Genomic DNA, 19,710 nt, shown 5'->3' on the forward strand with positions numbered 1-19,710 from the left:
ACCAAATTACACTTCATACTAGAATGTAAAACCATTTACAGAGACACACCTCTGAGCAGACCAATTTTACCAGCAAAAGAAAAGTTTTGTCAATATAACAACATATTTGCTAATGGCTTCTGCCAAAACAGCTAAACCGGTCAGTGTTCACACCTCTTCACATTCCTGACCAGCACAGCTGTGCTGACAGAAGCTTGTTGTGTAGAAAACAGCCTCATGCTCAGTTCCAAAAAGTTGGTCAACCAGCTGAATTTTACAGAAGCCTCCTCTTTTGAAGAGGCCTGTTTGGGATCCCAGTATGCTAATTTTGCAAGCAGCAGAGAAAAACATATAAACCCACCAGCAACATAAATTTAAGTAGGAAAATTATCCTTTGATTCTGCATCTTGACAGAGCATAACTACGTTAATCCTGTACAAAGAGGTATCTTTAAAGTTTGTTTTTATTCTGAAACACCCTAAAAATGCACCTTTGTGATACTTATATTTCAATCACTCCTGAACTGAATACATGCTTTTTGTGTATAATACAGGTTAAAAAGTATTGTTGCCATCACCACTAGAAAAACTTGAAGACTCCAAAAGTCAAGTCCATTTTGCTTCTCCTCCAATTAAGAGCTACCCAGCTGAATAGCTCTGCAACACACCTCTGCCAAACCTTGCTGGTTCACATTTTACTCTGTGACCTTTTGGAAACTCATGTTCTCCAAATGGGTTGTAAAGGTGTATTTAAGGAGATTTAGTCCTGCAGTTGGTATTTGGACAACAGTTCTATTGATAACAGTCTGGAGGGACCGAAAGCACAGCAAATCTGTCCATGCACTGTCTGAGCTGTGCTAATGGGTGTAGAAGTTTAGCTGGTGTCTGAAAAGCATAGAGTAGCTCAGGAATATGAAAACAAATGCACTAGATCACTCAAGGCCCAGCTAGCTACATATTCTGTCTCTAAGAATGGAGAAAAACAGATGCCAATACGAACAGGATAAGCCTATCTAATATTTTTCTTGAGTACTCTCCCAGCTTCTAACAGTTTGCAGCTGACAGTCTTCCTGAATAAGTAGATATGGTTTTAAGTGGGCTTTGTTTTGGTTTGGGGGTTTTTTTGGTTGTTTTTGTTGGTTTGGTTTTCTTTTTTTTTTTTAAACATAGTCCATCTTTAGAACATGACAGAATTGAGAGGTAAAATTATGTGACACTTCCCAAATCAACTGTTTAGGGGTAAGACACACAGAAAACCTTTGCAAGTTTCAGGTGCTTAGACTAAGCAGACACTTTCAACTTACTTAATTACAACAGAAACAAGAACGAACAAAAAAAAAAAATCTGTGAGGATTTTGAACAACATTACAATATTTTAACAAGCAATCCCAAAAATTCAAATCCTATTAATCAGGCTTCTAAAACATATGACCCTTATAAAGAAGTATTAAAAGACGTGAACAATAAAGTAGAAGTAATTCAAAGTAATCCCATTATTTGCCATCTGTTTGCAAGTCTGATTAACAGTGGAGTCATTGTTTCCCAGTCTTCCTCAGAATGATTAGGATTTTTTTTTTTTCAGTAAAAGTAAAAATTATCACAAAACAGCCTAACTCCGTATTAAGAAAAAACACCAAATACGTCACTAAACCCAGTATGGAAAAAAAAAAAATACTGGGTCTAACACACTCACATAATGTTTTTCATTTGTGTCCAGAAAAGCAAAAGAGGTAAACACCTGTTTGCAGATGGATCACCTATGATACAAAACAGACAGCAGGAAAGATTTAGGAGATCTTCATAAGCAGCAGAAATGAAGATCAAGTTCCTTGCACAGCATCAGAAGGAACCCCCTGCTTGTGTATCTGTGCTTCAATAGGATATTAATTGGCACCACAGGCTGGGAAAAGAAATTAAAAGCTCCCACTGGTCCTCATCATTTACTTCTGAATAAAGCAGTCAACTGCTGGAAGGTTATAACAATATTTGCTTTATTTTATATATAAATAACATTTACAAAAATTAAGTTCCATGTGGTTAGGATTGCCATTTATACTCCATACACTAAGTATTTTACTCTAGGAAGAAATACTGGCCACAAAGTGCCAATCCTAAGGCAGCAGACTCTGTTCTGGAATGGGTCTCGTGCCAAGCAAAAGGAGGTCTGGGGGCTTTACAGGTGACTTTCTACAAGATAGAGTGAAGCAGAGGCACAACACTATCTTAACATTTACTGCCAAAATGAAGCAAGTCCTTAAAACATGACAGTCCCTAAATACGTAAGGGCAATTTTCAGAAACCCCAGCTATAGTACCATCTCCCTTTAAATCAATGGATATCTCTTTTCAGAGTCTCCTTCCTGAAGTTTTGCATCTACACAAATCATCTTTTGGTCCTAAAGTACTGAGATTACACTGACAGCACATACTGCTACACCACGATAAATGACTCAATCAGTTAGGCCACAAAAGCAATGCAGCTATAATCCCTAGGGCCAACTTACCATGCTGGTTTAGATATAGCTCCAGTTTTTTTCCTACACAACATTATCAAATGATGTAAATCTATCCTGACTAGCCTCAAAAACTCACTTTTGTACAAGGAAAGAAGTTACATAAACAGATCAAAGTTGTTCTCACGGGGAATTTACCAGCAGAACTATGTACCACATAAGACCACCACTGATACATCAATGCACCACCGTGGTGATCGATTGCTTTATTCTTCAAAACAAGAAGAATTGTTTCTTCATTCACAGAAACAAGTGATTTTTTCCTAAATTATAATGAAAAAAGTACTTTTTTTACATCATCGAAGTAGTATTTGGACATTTGCATTTCTGCCAATTAATTTCCGCACATAAGCAAATTCTTTGCCTTTTTACATTAAAGTTTTCTGGTTTGATGGCTCAGCCAAAACGAAAACTTGACACAACTCAAATGACATATGACTACAAGTTTTTCAGTGTGAGGTAGAAATCTGTTTAGATGTCTAGGAAAAATCAGGTATCTTGGACTCATGAGATAATACAAAACTCTACCTCTTCCATATTAAGTTTTTTCCAAACATTAATTTGTAGAAATTCTGCTTGCAAACACAGTAGAACACAAATAGAGATTATCACATCAGATTCTTTAGCTACTTTATGGTGAACACAAGAAGGAATGATAGTTTGAAAAACTGTCCTACTCCCTGGCAGCATAGGGAGAACTAGCTCCTTGGCTTTGATTTACATCAAGCAAACTTCCAATCATAACTTTTTGTTTAACTGCTTTATGAGACTATTGCCCTATAATATTTAACCCTTGTGCTTTAGAAATTAAAACTGTTGCCAATTCTTGCAGAAATTCATATTTAGAATTAATAGTCTTAAAAGCATGAGTACATTTGATTATGTATTGATGGCCACCTCAGATATCAGAGTAATTACATGTGAGAAGCATAATAACCTCTTAAAGCTCCTGCTGCATGCCATAAAGCTAGTTCTTTACTGCAAAAGGAACCAGTTACCAATCTGTGCAAACATGTAGTTTCCACTGAGAATTACAAAGCAGCACATCAGCGCAGAACAGAAAAGTACCGAAGTATTCAATTAATCTCTCTCTGTATCTAAAAACTGCAAGGTCATACTGTAACTTACCCCCCTCAAAATCAGACCATCATTGAATTTGATTATTAAGTTTCTTTCACGTATTGATCCTGAGGTGTACAACAAACAACTGACACCACTTAGTTCGGTATTTGAAGAAGTCAGTAGTTATCTGCTGGCTTGTTCCAAACCCCCTGAGTGAATATCTTAATAATTGTGCCTGTTCTCCTGATCTATATAATTGTCTACTCCTTCATTTTTAATTCTACTAGCATCTTCCTCTTAAGAACATAAGGCAGCAAACTCTGCAGAATATTAAAAGGCAAAATTTTCTCTGCAACGCACTACCAATTTTAAATATCCAGTCTTCCAGCTTCACGGGATGCCTTTATTTACTACTCTTGAGAAAGAAAATGGCTAATAGTATATCTGTATCATTTATTATTTTGTATGCTGCTCTTGTATTCCCAATTACTTAACTCTCTGAAAACCAAAGACAATCCACGTCTCCGTCATGTCTGAACTCTTATTATTTTATTTACCAGCTCCCAAAATTTTTCTTAGGATTTTCTTTTCTTAACACTCTCATTCTTTGAATACCAAGTAGCATTTTGGCTACTTCTACACATTAAGCAAGGATTATTTTTTTTTATGCTTTCACATACTACCGGGATCTTCATTTAAGAACTACTATGTGAAAACGTACAGAATGCTTTAGGAAAAGATGGTTAGATGCCCACAGTAGTTCCTTCTGATCACAGCAGTGGTTTGTTTTTTTTTTTTTTTTTTTTTTTAGGAAGAAAAAATGAGGTTTCCAAGCTACATTTCATTTGCAATGTTTTTCACCTATAGATTGTTCTCTCAACTCTCTTCAGTTGTCCACATAATTTTTGAAATATGGTACCCAGAAGCAGACTTAGCCTTCCAACTGAGACCTTACCAATGTGGAGCAGGGCAGATAAACAGTCATTTAGGCCATATTTGTCTTTATATAATCCAGTATGATACTAGTCTTTCATCTAACAATATGACATCATTGACTTATGTTCAACTTCGATCATGCCACACCATTACCACCAAGCCTTCCAAGAACCCTTCTCTAACCTATACTATATTAAAAGGACTTGATTATTTCTGATTAAGCACAGTACATTGGACTTGCTCCAACCTTTAATTCTACCCTTGCTCTTTTATTTGTGTAAATAATTTGGTCGAGGTCATTTTGAATTCTAATCCTGCTGTATAAATTTACTCCCTTTCAGCTTTGTGGGCCTTTAGAGCTGCATGGAGCTCTCAGGCCATTAAAGTGCAGCTTTTATACCAGGACTTCATCACTGCCCATGCCTCTGTTGGGAATGCTCTAAATCCCTGGCTTCAGGAAGAAAAACCGAGCAGAGTTGCTGAGGCCAGCCCTCCATGACTCTTCTGAGAGTTAGCCACACCCCCAGAAACCATTTTAAAGGAGAGCATGAGGCTGTAAAGAAAGTGATGTCTTCTACCTGTAAATCAGCTCCAGATTCTTCCTGCCCCTCAACTCTAAAACCCACAACAAATACCCTGTAGCTCATGATCACATGAGGACTTTGGGCTCATCCACATTCTATTCCATCACCTATTTTGAGCAAAAAAATACCCAGCATCATCAGTTCTGAGGTAATGCCTTCCATGTCAATCATGAAATACCAACAGTTATTCTTTATATAATATGAGAGCTGAGATATCAGGGAGTTTCTGATCACTTTTGAACCAATTTTTTAATTATTTCTTGTACACCACATTTCCCTACCTTGTCTATGAAAGCATTACTCAAAAGTGTCAAAAACTTTACTACAGTCAAAATATATAGCACAAGGTTTATTACCCTGTTATAGATAGGTAATTATATTGTCCCAACAATGATTTGTGTCTCCACAAATCCACAATCTGCTACTCAACTCCTCAAAAACTGTTCTCATAGACTACTTTATCTCTAGACCCTGATTACTAACTTCTCTGAACTGCCCACTCACAGACAACTTCAAAGTATCAAAAAAAATGACAGATCAAGTCTTTAATCCGTCCATCTTCCAACTGCATAATGCAAAAACTAACAGATTTGAGAGGCTTGATTTTCTTTTCCAATGCTGGAAGGCTCTATTTTTATCAAATCAAACTCAGGTAGAAGCTTCATATTTTTTCCCCTCCAAATGCTTTATTCAATCACTGTCAGCACTTAAGTTCATGCCTCAAGGCTTGCAAACCTGTGATTTTTGTGTTTATTTAAGAGAGGTATAATGTTCACAGTTTTCCAGACCTGCCTCCTTGTTCTTAAACCACATTAAGAACTACTGGAAGCACGACACCCAGTTCGTTCTGACAATGCTTCTTTTGACATATCAGTCTCTGACAGTGCAGTATCTTCTATTACTAGAAAACAATAGAGCTGTTGAAAATTTCTCTATGAACATCTTTTACTGAAGACTGGTACCAAGACACCAATGTTCTTTTTTTGCAGTTTCCCGTTTCCTTAATTACCTCATTCTCCAAATTGTTCCTGCTTTTAATATATTTAAAAGTTTGTTGTAACTCTTTAAATTCTGAGTTAATTCTCCTAATTTCCATTTCATTCTGCACATCATCCTGCTTGCATCGGCTTTTTGGCCTATTTGGCTCAACCAGCCTACGCATTTTGCTATGCAGGCTTTTTTTGCCTTTTTTTTTCCCCCTTCCAATTTGTTGTGCCTAGTTTTAGGGTCATTTTGCCTTTTTGTAATTATAAAAAAAAAAAATCCTACTTTTAGTAATTTTGGGTCACAAACTTTAATAACTTTTGAACAAATTAATAATCAAGACCATTTCTATAGTTGCTATTTAGTGACAACTGCAACCATTGCTTGAGCCAGCTTCTGAATACAACTTAGTTTCCTACTTGTATGCTATCAATAAATAATTTACAGCATCAAGAAACTATTTTGCCAAATGATATCATATTATGAAATAAACACCATTTTTTTAAGAGGAAGCTATCATTTTGTTGGCAGGTAATCTATCAATTTGTACCAGGTAATTATATCCAGACTATAACCATCTAGAAACCACCAGAACATCAGTCGTCAGGGGAAGGAGTGGGCACGAAGACACAGACACTCCAAGTTATCTATAATTTTATAGGCCAGAATCATTTGGTAAGAGGGAGTCTACAAACTGTGCGTAATCCAAAGCAATTCCACATCTTACCACAGTTAGTTCACAAATTAGAGGATTTGAAGAACACTTTGGCTAGCCTTTACCCAGCAAAACACACTGCGGTTGGCTTTTCTTTCCTGTTGTGAAAATACTAGAAGCAAAGTAGGATATGCATCAAAACTATAACATTACATCTTCTCATGAGAAACTGCTACAAATTATCAGTACAAAACAAGATGTACTGGGAAGTACCAAATGCTGGTTTTTTTGAGTTAATAATAACTTTTACGTAGAGGGGTGGAGTGAAGAACTGTTTTCCTTCTCATAGATTCATCAGAATCACTCAAGAGACACATAAGATTTATTTACTATTTTTGAAGAAAAGTGTTCATTTATGGATCTTAAGGACTTTATGTACATTAAATAAAAGCTACATATACAACAATTCCAGATTCAGACCCATATGAAACTCAGGTGACACACAACACTTCTATAAAACTTTTGCCATTCTTTCCACCTAATTTTTGCCTTTTTACAACAATGCTGTTTGCCAACAAACAAATTAACAGTTTAGTACAGTCAAAGTGTTTGTAAATTCAGAGTTAAGACTAAGTTCTTTGGGGTAGAGACTGCAAATCCCCAAGAAATGTAATCTGTTACAGTAACACAAAGTTAATAAAAATACCAATCCCAAAAATCTTATCTTTGTAATTTATTTTGGTTGAACTAAGAATATTTCTCAGATTTTCTATGATTATCATTACGTATTCAATTTCTTTCATGCATAAAGACACAAAAAAGTCTTTACAGGAGTAAAAGTTATTTAAAAGGCAGAAAACTAAGCATCACATCTATATTTTAAGAATGAAATGACAGAAAATAAAATATTGAAACAAGATTTTGCAATGCCACGAACAACATACAAAGCAACCTGCATGATACAAAGTATTACTTTCTAGAAAAGGAGGAAAGAAAGGAAGGAAACAAAAAAACCTGAGGAACACTATCTTTGGCAAAACCTGTGCACAAGAGAAGAGTAAGCGCAATTCACTCAAATTAGCAGAGCAAGGGGATGAGGCAGAGAACCTGAGAGGAGTAGCTTTCATCATTCAAAAGCAAACTACAAAATTCTTTCAAAACTTATTGCCTTCAGAGGCTTTAAGGAAAAAAAAAAAGTGCTTTGATTTCAAAACAATGTTGTCCTTTTAAACAGTGCCCCCTCCTGTTCAGAAATAAACTGTGACTTTCTTAGTTGAAGTGCTACACAGACCATAGCGATAGCAACAAATGGTCACTCCCTTGTGACCTGTACATGATTTACTTTAACCAGCCAATTTTCAAAAACTTAAACCAATCTCAACCACAGAACTGTCAAAATATATTTATTTAAACTAGTTCTAAGATTACTCTCATCAGCAAAGCCAACTTGTGAGTGAGAACAGACAATTTGGACCTCGAGAGCACTCAAAGCAGCAGGAACGTTGGGAAATCTGGAAATCCTCGCAACCCTGCAACAGCCACTGCAGGGCTGGATACATTCAATCAGAGCTGTTTGGATAAGAAACTCAGTTTGCTAATCACGACTTCCAAAATGCCATGAAGGAGACAGCATCTGGCTTACCTATGTCTAAACTCTTCACCTACATATGACCCTGGACTTTCTGAAAAATTACACTGTATTTCATTTCACTAACAATTTGCAACAGTCTAAAATTCAGAAAGGGGTAATTCCATACAAACATTATTCCTGTATTTAAGAAAAATTGCTCAATTCTGGATAAGTTATAAAGTAGTGTAACTTCTGACTTCTAAGGAGCATGCCTTCCAGATTTTACATTCTGCTACGATACGTGCCTATTCAGCTGAACCAGTCACCTCCCTATATGTTCCATTAACAAAAAGCATTATATGTAATAGAGTCCAATCTTGATCTTTAAGCTGTATAAGAACGAGAATTTTGAATGTTTTCAGAATTTCTCACAGAACATTTCTGCTGTTCTTAAGCACAAAACCAGCAAGGGAAGCAGGTTTGTTTTGCTACTTTAAAAAAAAAACAAACAACCCACACCCCCAAACTTGCAGCTGTTTGCTTAAAAACCCAAGAATTTCTGTTCTTTAGAGTAAAGACTTGAAAGAATGGGAGACCTTTTTGTCATGGCTATGCTTTTTTATTACTGCTGTTATTTTTTATTTCCACTAGAAAATCCTCAAATCCAGCTTTAAGGTATCACGGGGGCTGGGAAATATACACTCTCCAAGGAAGTATTTGTTAGTGCTTCAAGGCTAAAATCTCCAAAGATTCAGTCCGTGAAGTGCATGCTCCATTGTATCACACATGCCAGCAGTTTGTTCTGACAAATGTATGTACACTGTCCCCACAGACCAACTGAGCATGCTCTAGCCCAGTGTTTATTTATATTTCCTGCTCAAGCTTATTGTGCATGAGGATAGCACACAAAAAACAAGCATGGAAAGAGGGTATCCCCTCTGCTCAATTCCTACTAGCACTGCAACGTAGAAAAGGAGAAACAGAAAAAAGTGAAGGTTAGAATGAAGGTTCTTAAGGACTGGAGAACACGATTAGCTAGAAAAGGAAGCTGGTAGGAAAATGTGAGCCTGAAGCCAAAAGAGGTAAGGGAAACTGACGTTTGGTGAGGAACTGAACTGGAGAGGGGAAGAGTCTGAACTGGCTGAGCTGGGCAATCATGGCTAGGAAAGAGCAGGGGGAGGGTACAGACCAAGAAGGAAGGGAAATAGATCTGACAAAAAGACCAAGAAGAGGGCACAAAGGCATCATGTACGTGGGAGGCTAAGAACAGAAATGCTAGTCTGTAGGCCACCAGAAGTTAAGAGAAAGGGAGGCTAGCAGGAACCATACAGTACTAGAATTGGGATTGATTAGACTAGATTTCATGGTGATACCGCAACTTAAAGCAAGGAGGCCAAAGGAAATAATAAATGAAAAGTAAGCTGATGACATCTCTATGATATTTTACCTACCATCCAGAAAGAGAAAGAAGTTTAATGGAATACATACAGGCGTTGTTATATTACAGATGGCACATACGAACCGTTCATGACCACATGACCAATGCAATATACTCTGAAGGCAGCCCAGCCCCATCTGGCTCAACATCAAGCAGTATGAAATAGAAATTCCTATATAACAGGACACACAAGAACAGTATCACAAGGAGCGTGCTCATTCAGCACCTGAACCACTTCAAGGATCTGGCAAATAACCTAATCCATAACTGGGTAATGGCTACTATCACTGTAACCACAAACGCAAAATGCAGCCAGCGGGTGTTGAACCAGCTGGTGACTGGGATAAAAAAATGTTCTAGAAGGTGAGCCCTTAAGAAGAAAAGGCTATCAGTTAGTGCTGACTATCAATTGGCGACTCTGACATCTGAAGACAAATACAAGACCCCTATTTTCACACAAATCTTGTCACAAATAACAGTCTTGAAAAAGTGAAAGCACCACTCCTCCAAAGTGTAACAACCATGATAACAATGATAAGAATGACAACAATTCAAGCACACTCTGGAGTAGCACAAAGGACGGATACAGTACAGTCTAAAGTCAGAAAATTACTTCCCATATTTTTGGATGGCCCCTAAATTTAAAAAAGTTTTAATATCCAATTTGATTTATTTATACTTGCATTCAATAACTGAATGAGACAAAAAATCCAAGAAACTTAAAGACATCTTGATCACAGCTGCTATACAAGTTATGCTGTAGGGTGAAACTGATTCCTTCAAATTACTTGTTTATTGATTGCATTCCATACCTATGAAGTTTAAACTTGAAAGGTAGTATGGTTCCAAAAATAAGAAACCAAAACATTCCAGATGATATCCAGTCTCATTAATGAGTTAACTAAATGGATAAGGGAAGTAGTGTCCAGTAATTATTTGTAATTTATTAAATGAATCAGCTATAATGTCTTCAGCATGTATACTGACTAACAAGAAAAAACAAGAAAATAAAAAAATTAAAGTTGGGAAAAAACTCTGATTCTGACACACTGGACATGTTTATTTCTTGGTTACTTATTTATTATCAAATGTTATGCCAAAATGTCTGTATCTACATATTCTCACATCTAAAACGTAAGACAGTTCATGACAGTCATTAACAATGACCGACGTAATTTTGTCTGTTAACAATAGTTATGATACATAAAATACACCCTTAAAAAAGCATACTCAAAACTGGCTGAGTTAAACAGCATAAATCATTCCAATCCTCTGTTCAAAGACCTCAGAATATAATTCATGTTATATTGTGTATCCATTATCCTCCACAGGACTCGCAAACCAGAAAGGGCTTGAGAACTAACGTATTTCTATTATCTCTTGTACAGCCTGTACACGAGATACCAAATGACGGATGAAATCCCACTGGGAAAACTTTTTTACTGTGAGGGTGATCAGACACTGGAACAGGTTGTCCAGATCAGCTGTGGAAATACTCAAAACCCAGCTGGACAGAGTCCTGGGAAACCTGCTGTAAGCTGACCCTGCTTGAGCAGGGGGGGTTAGGCTAGATGGTCTCAAGAGGTCCTTTCCACCTAAACAATTCTATTATTCTTGGATATTCTTGGCTATTATAGCTTGGATATAATTTTTATTCTTTTTCATCAATTATGGGTACAGCAACTAAACAAAAAAAAAAGGCAAAAACCACTTGACAAATTTCAGTTGTGAGATTACATGCACAAGCAAATGTGAAAGACATTGTGGTACCTAGCCACTGACCAACCTAAAAATGTATTTAAACAAAGAGATTCTCAGGAAGCCCTGCATATAATTGCCTTTCTGCTCTTGTCTTATTCAGACATTTGCCACACAAACATGATAAACACATCACAACAGACTAAAAAGCTATTTGGTTCCTATTAAATGACATCAATACCCAGTAACTAAAACGCCAAAGCCATTTATTTTTCAGAAATTCAGAGGCATAACAGGTTTGTAACTAAGATTTTTAAACCAGTCTAAAAATACCTGTAACTTCTGTGTTTTAATTTAACTGTATTTTAACAGTAGACTTCACGTGCACAGATCCTTTAATTTTAGTGCTTGATCAAGATTTTTTGGGGTGTTTTTTGTGGGGTTTCTTTAAGCAATTTTTCAGACTTAATTATTTTTACATGTATGCAGTTCCTGATATTCATATGTCTACTTTCTTTTCATTCTTCCCAGCATTTATAAAGTACCTACAATCCTTCTACCATTTCGGTTACCAGGCAATAGACTGTAGCAAAGTAACGTAAAACTTCCATGAACATATAACCGCACAATTCTGAAGAGAGAGATGCTTCAGGGCAGTAAAGAACACTGAGATTACCAGATTGGAAACCTGCAATATGTGAACTGATACAGTAAAACTGTTGGGGGGGGGGAGGGAGGGGAGGGAATCAGTTTTCGACTAGTTCAAAGCAAAATCCAAGGAGCCCAGCCCATGCTATTGACTTTGAAGTCAACAGGAACATGCCAGGCTGGCACGGTAATGCCACTGTTGAATAAGATATAAGCTGTTGACATGGTTGCTGCCGCCCAATTTTTCTATACCTGTTTTTGAATTGAACATTCAAACTCACTTAGTCTTTCAATTTATCTTAACTGACATCAAAATAATATACTCCTATATAACCACATGACTTTTACAACAAGTTGACTGGAATAAAGGAAATAATGAACACAAGTAATTGAAATTAAAATACCTGTTATTGAACAGTACACTATGTGAGGAGCAATCTTTTTAATGTCTTCATAACCTAGACCCATTTCAGCCAGTTTCCCAGGGACGTAGTTTTCCACAAAAACATCAGACACTGCTGCAAGCTTTAGAAAAGAAAAGGATGAGTAAGATTTGTTAATGAGCTTCCAAAAGTTCAATAAATTCTTCATGTAAGTTAATTTTAAAATCTCACTAATCAAAATGGCTTCAGTCTTTCTGACAAAAGAAAACTTACAAACCTAGAGAGATTTTTTTTGGCCTGTTAGACTGTGCATCTCTGCAAACTACATATTAGAGATGCTGCATATCTAGAAAGAAGACTGTCAAAATCCTAAAGCGACTAGACAAAACTATAATATAATTATCTTATCAGTATCACATCAATTTCCCAAGACTTGACGATAGTTTACAGAACAATCATCACCTTTATATCTGCACTTAGCTTGAGAAAAAGGGGGGAGAAAGAATGCATCTTCATCCTTCGTGCCTTCTCTACCTTAGCAATAATTTTATAAATTGTTTTTCCATTTTAAAAATCATTGATTACAATTACTGTTACAGAAGCCATATATATCACTTCCTGTATGCAGAAGCAGAATAGGGAGCCCAAAAAATTTATTGGGTTAAAATGAACATCTTAAAGTCACCTCAATTAGAATAGTGCTGTCAAGCTCTGCAATGTGACTTTCTCCATCACATCAAAATGAATGACCTAGTCCAAAAATCTACTGAAGTTAAAGATTAACATATAACCTCGATGGCTTTAAATTACATCTTTCTTTTTCTTATGAAAGTTATAGATAGAGATACATGTTTCAATAAGACTAATACTAATTAAGAACTCCTGAAGCAAGAGAACTACATGTTAAAAGATGTATGCCTTGGGGGAGTTGTAGGTATTTTTGCTTGGTTGTTTTATTTTCACCAGGAATTTAAGAAACTATTCCCTGACAGGTACACGCATTTGTGCACACATTTTTAAGCATAACCTAAAACATTTAGTTTCTTAATGCTGTTTGCAGCTGATCAGAGTCACATTCTCTGAAACTACCATGTCACTGTCTGATTAATATATACAGTATATTAGACGAACTTCTATAAACTATTGTCACCATAACAGCAATCACAAGCATTTTTGTTCTAGCATGTAGACTGTTCAGCTGAATTTAAGGCCAAAGAAGCTGCCAAGCCAGCAAGCATTTAACAGAAAAGATAGAAACTGATTCTTATTCGACAAGGCAGCGTACAACTTATGATTGGTTTAATTGGACGCACAGAAGAGACATTAATAACATTTACAGAAACTAAGTTCAGCATACGGCAAAGGTGCATTTTAAAATATGTTATTAAGTATTTTTAAAGTGGCTATGTCAAGAGACTGTAGGACTATAGTAAACGAGAAACACAGTCTCCAGGTTCTTAATAAGCATTGCTGGGTTTCAATGTGGACAGCTGGCTGGTTTGTTAATTCATGATTCCATAGAAGTAAACAGAACATAACTTCATGGAAGTTATTAAAAAATAGGCTTTTGTCACAAGAAGGTTCTCAAGAAGATCCAGGTTTCCACAGAGCTAAAGCATTTGCTATTGAAAACAGAAGTAGCTCAGACAGATCTACAGCTGTCCCAATCCTCTGTGCAGGACAGCAGATCAAGCCACCAAAGTAAGGTAAAGGGAACACAATAGGGTCAAGCTGTTTGTTCTTTAATAGTATGCCTTTATGAAAAATAAAGTTAAGGGTTTCTTATTTTCTCTTTAAATCCTCACAGTTCATACATAAATACTTTTCAAACTGGTAATGCTACAGCCTTAGCTTAATTCATTCAAGAGATGAAATCAGTTACAACTTGTGTATTGCTTTCACTGGGATTTTATAATCTATCCAATTTACAGTGATTGTATGGGCTAAAATGGTTTGAGAGTTGTTGTTCATCTTATACTGAAGAACTACCATCTCCTACAAGCCACTGAGGAAGAAAGCGTGACATACGGTACTCTAACACAAAAAGCACCATACCTCTGGACTTGGCAACATACGTGGGATGACAACAGTGCTAAGTGAGGATACAATGACTTGGGCCCAGTTTAGCAGTGGATATATTCTCAGAGAGAAATGAACATGAATTTTCAAGACATCCTACAAGTGCTGTGTCAGATCTGCCACTAAAGTTTTCATGACACTTGGAAATAGTCTTTAATGCATAAAGGCAGCAGTCTGTGTATAGTACCTTTTTGATGCTCACTGAACCAAGCATGGGTACCCAGGGTTCTGCCATTGTGGAGAACTGGATTCAGACTCTGATCCAAACAAACTGTATGTTCTTAAAACTCAAAGGGATTTTCAGTCTCAATGGGGTTTTAAGTCCACTGTCAACTGAAATTTCACATTTCATGTCCTACAAGTCCTCTGAACACATCACTTGTATTTTAACCTCTACTAACAGAGCGATACAACACAGACCTGAGCTGGAATACTATGTATCCCAGATAGGACACTGATATGCTCAAGGTCTATGCCTCAGGAAAGAAAAAAAAGGCATCATGCATGCCAAAGTAGTCATTAAATTTAATAACAATAACAAATAATGATGCTACTAACTTGATAAAGGAAACTATTCATACCTTTTGGAAGTTTTGTTTGGGGTTTTTTTTCGGGGGGGGGGGGGGGGGGGAGGGGAGGGTGGTTTTGGTTTCTTTTTTTTACAAAAACTCCACACAGAAGAGAATGTGCTTACGCACACATATAAACATATATATACACACATATATATAGTTGTGTGTGTGTGTCTGTATATATATGTGTATGTATATGAATAGTTTGCTTTATCAAGTGAGAGCATGCATGAGACACACGGACCTATCAACTGGTAATGGAAGGTAAGGAAGAGTGCCATCAGCTCCCAGTCAAGTGAATTTTCCCAAGTTCTTCATGAATAAAAAGAAAAGTTAATTAGTTAAGGCTAAATACTCAGGAGAAAGTTATCCTCAAGGTTCTTAAAATGAGCTTCTGACAATAACTGCTGAATAATGCTCTAAAGAGACACTGAGCCATATTACAACAAAAGGATGTCAGAGCATGGGACTGGTGCACGTATCATCACTGAAGAGAAAAAAAAATTTTCATTCAGGAAGACATACGAATATTTGGAAGGCAGTTAACAGTGAGCCAAAAGCATTAGGAAGGAAGACAGAGCTACAAGTGACACAGAATAAAGAAACATAAGAAAGAAGACCAAAGAATAATTTTGTGGGAACCATGTAATCGTGTAATTATGAAAGAGCAGACCCTTGGACAAGGATTTTGTAGTGCCGTGCCAAAGGAAGAAAAGCAGCCAGGACTCCTGATCAACAGACTTCTTCAGCTCACTTGATACTACTGACTGAATTATCAAGGCTGTGCTTTTGTCATATACCGGAAGACTCTCTACTCCTTTGTTTTTGATACGATTCTAGATTCTGAGATTTGCCCTCTTCTACATATATGGAATTTACGAGAGGGGGAAACGAAATTTATTCTAACCATGTTACCTTTCTTAATAAAAAAAATACAACCTTATTACTTTTCCTTGTAGGGCTTAGGCTCAGGACACAATTCATATTTATGTATGAGTAACCAGTGTCACAAACTTGAATTTCATCTTGCCGTCAATTACTTTACAGACACGAACACTACTTTTCATACTAACATTGCTGAACAATGCTCAATTCTATACACATCTGTCCTGATGTTACTAGAAGACAATTGAAAACAAAAGCCTGTTACAGATAACTTCCTTTTACATATTCTTTTTGACAAAACTCCAAAAAGAAGTTATATTCTAGTTCCATTTGAGATGCAATAATGAAATGTCAAGACCTCTGCACCAAATACTTCCAAAAACTATCACTCTAAATCAAGCAGAATGATTAACAACTCCACAAGTAGAGTAACATTTCAATAATGCCTCATCACTTCAGTCCACAGTGTTGCTATAACACAGATAGGGATGCCATTGATTTAAGGAACAGAAAGCTGTAGTGGTTATGAAAGCAACTTTTAAAGGATAGAAACTATAAGAAATTACTTTGTCACAGGAGATCTGCTCATTTTGATAGCTAGTGTGGTAAATATTTTAACAGTTAGTTCTCCCACTGGAAATTCCATAACATCACATCACAGGAAGTAATTCTTATACATGCTTGACTATTCCAGTGACATCAAGCTAAGAGAAAAATTAATATTGCTGCTGGCAGGAACCATTTGTCTATAGCTCTAAGTACTCTTACTGCCAGCTATCCTATCTCCAGCATCATGATAGCTCTACATTACAGTGGTACAAGAGATCTTACCAGTAGAAAAAGGGTGGGAAGCCCAGTGCTGAGCTGACAGAGAGGATGCTGCTCTTGCGTGACAAATGAGGGAGAAGAAAGTTGCTGCTTTGACTTAAAAATTATGCGGGATTTGAACTCAACCAGGCACCTAAGCCTCAAGCACAAAAGTTATACTGCGAATTCTTATCTCACTGGCCATTCAACTCCACAGACCATAAAAAGGTTCTCCATATTGCAGGCAGAAGGTTATACATTCAAAACCAGAATCAAGCAGTAATCCTCCTGCACAAACGTCAAGATGAGAAAAAGGGAACTTCCTAACCACAAACAGTGGCAATCACACAGAAGCTTACGCTGAAGCCATCTTTTCTCCAGCTCATCCTGACTCATAAACCCAGATGCCTTTAACTCTTCAAACAGGTCTAGCCCACACACGTGGAATCAGTGGACATGTTGTGCAGAGTAGCTTTTCTTTCACTATTTTTAAAGGTGAAATAACAAGCTAGTCTTCTTATGCGAGAGGAACAATTTTTATAGCTCTTATTTAGAATGTGACTAGTTTATCCAAAAACACATCTGTGTTATAGCATGCAAAATTATTCTAAATGACAGTGTCTGTTTCCAAAACCTTTGGAAGACAAACATACAGCTTCATAACAAATCAACAATAAATGGTTCTGTTCTGCGAAGAGAAAAGGCACTGCAGAATCCTTGGCTTATAAACTCCAAAGATTTTCATATGAAGCATCTTTTACATAGCTGACAGGGAAGAAAAAAGGTCAAAAGTATCAGACAACTTAATCTATTCCCATTTCGTGCACTATTCCCAACAAAAAATACTACCAGACAAATTCCACTTATTGCAGGACACATACAGTCTCACTGTGAAAGAGCGATTGGAACGGAGATTGAAACAAACAGTAACAGAAGCCAGCTGACCCTCCTAGATGTGTTAGTACTGCAGGGCTGAAAACAGCACTAGCAAGTAGCAGGTCTTATGCTTCTCAATAAATAAAAAAAGGATGACACAGCACAAGTTTCACAGAATGTGAAATATGATGCTTTTATTAATTTTTCAATGGAAAAATGGATCACCCTTAAAAGACCCTTACATTCTGAACTCAAATACTGAAAAAAGAAACAAATATTAAGTTTGACCTACAGGACAGTATTTCTCAGAAAGACGCACAGCAACTGAAGTCATGAATACACTGTAACATTCAAAAACCCGCTAATACTGGAGCCCAGTATCTCCTCTTTGTAAACTGCTGACTGACTTCATCACATCAGTCCAGCTTGCAGCTTTCTAATGAAGTAGTACAGCAAGATCAAATACAGCAACAGTAAAAGGAAAGCACTAGGCTGTTAGACCTTTTCCTCGCAATATTTCATTTGAAGCTTCTGATGACATTTTCATGTAAATTTTATATCTAAAATCACTAGGAATTACACTGAACATTGAGTCCCAAAACACAGAGTACAGAGGCTATATACTGTAATCTAACAAATTTACTGCACACATATTTTTAATTATCACATATTAAATTAATACTTGAAATGCAGAGTTTATTCTTTATTACTCAGGATCAAAACAATACAATAGGCACAGTTTGCATGCTATCAAAACCTACCTCTCTGATTAGCTTTGCTCCTTTTGAATCCTTCATGTTGATAGCTATACTCTGGGGATAAAAAAAAATACAACAGTAATCTATATGAAAGCCCTTCTGGTGATTATCAGCCTCTCTAAACATAACCAACAGTCAAGTTTCACACTACAGCTAAATCAAATAAGTAAATTTTAACACACACCCTACCTCCCCCTGCAAAAAAAATTCTGTTGGTAAAGCAATCTGAACTGTCTCACCAATGGAACAGACATGCACCAAAACAAGCCTGACAGATATGGAGCTAGGAGCTGCACTGCAGTCTGTCCATTGTATGTTTGCACAGCACCTACTACTGCAAGTACACATGGGGACACCAGAAACATTTGTTTCAATGGCAACAAGCCATTAAACAGCTCAGGCATGTCATGAAACTTCATCTTCATCCTGAAGTTTCACAAGCTACCTTTAGCCAACCTAACTGTGGTATGATGCCTGCTCTCCTCCAGCTCCAGCTGCCAGTTGATGCAGGTCAGCTGAACTGATGCACCTGAAAAAAACAATCCTTCAAATAAAATAACCCTTACTTTCAGCAGGGTTCATTTTCAGTCAATTTGCACAAGCACCTGAGGACTGGCAGGACCACTGTTGCTTTTTGAATTTGCCTCAGCGGACCACAGCACCATACCAGAGGTTTGCAGCCTTTTTTGTTCAAAAGAACTCTTTGTTTTTCTCCTGAAATTTATTCATCATAACTTAAGGCCAATGTAACTATTGCTCCATTATATATGTTAAGAATCAAACAAAGAAGTGTTATGTCTTCAGTTGTAATCACAGAAAACATAGGCTAATGTTCAATACTGAACTCCATTTACCTTCTTATTTCTATTGACACTGAGAAAATAAACACTTTCTGTTCCAGCAAAAGGTGGGCCCCAGGCTCTTGTATCATCACCAGCTCCTGAAAGAAATACCATCACATTTTCGTAGTTGTCCAATATCTCACTGCTAAAAATAAAAAGAATAGAAAGTTTTCCTCCAACATCATATTTAAACCACCTAAGCTTCATCTAGTGGGCAGGACAAAAACTAGTTTAATTTTTAGGATCAATAAATCATCAAAAAAACACCTAGAAGTGAACGTGATTAAGCAAAGTGAACACAGTGTTTGCTAGTGCTGGGATTACTTTTAGGTTTTAAAATATTAATATACAGCCACACACCACCAATGTATTTGCGTGGTTTTTTGGTTGGGTTTTTTTGTGGGTTGGGTTTTGGTGGGGTTTTTTTTTTGGGGGGGGGAGGG

At 36.8% G+C, this 19,710-nt stretch overlaps 1 protein-coding gene across 5 annotated transcripts in view; it reads right to left on the reverse strand.

Annotated features, from left to right (window-relative positions):
- Positions 1-19,710, reverse strand: part of SUGCT (succinyl-CoA:glutarate-CoA transferase) — a 338,149-nt gene that overhangs the window by 310,818 nt on the left and 7,621 nt on the right. For all 5 annotated transcript variants that reach the window (XM_076332286.1, XM_076332284.1, XM_076332285.1 and 2 more), the window contains exons 4-6: positions 19,280-19,365; positions 18,429-18,479; positions 12,470-12,590 (exon numbers count right to left, since the gene is read on the reverse strand). In XM_076332286.1, the coding sequence (XP_076188401.1) occupies positions 12,470-12,590; positions 18,429-18,479; positions 19,280-19,365 (258 nt within the window). The remainder of the gene's footprint in view (positions 1-12,469; positions 12,591-18,428; positions 18,480-19,279; positions 19,366-19,710) is intronic.

The sequence above is a fragment of the Aptenodytes patagonicus genome, chromosome 2, assembly GCF_965638725.1.
Source record: "Aptenodytes patagonicus chromosome 2, bAptPat1.pri.cur, whole genome shotgun sequence".
Lineage (NCBI taxonomy): Eukaryota > Metazoa > Chordata > Aves > Sphenisciformes > Spheniscidae > Aptenodytes > Aptenodytes patagonicus.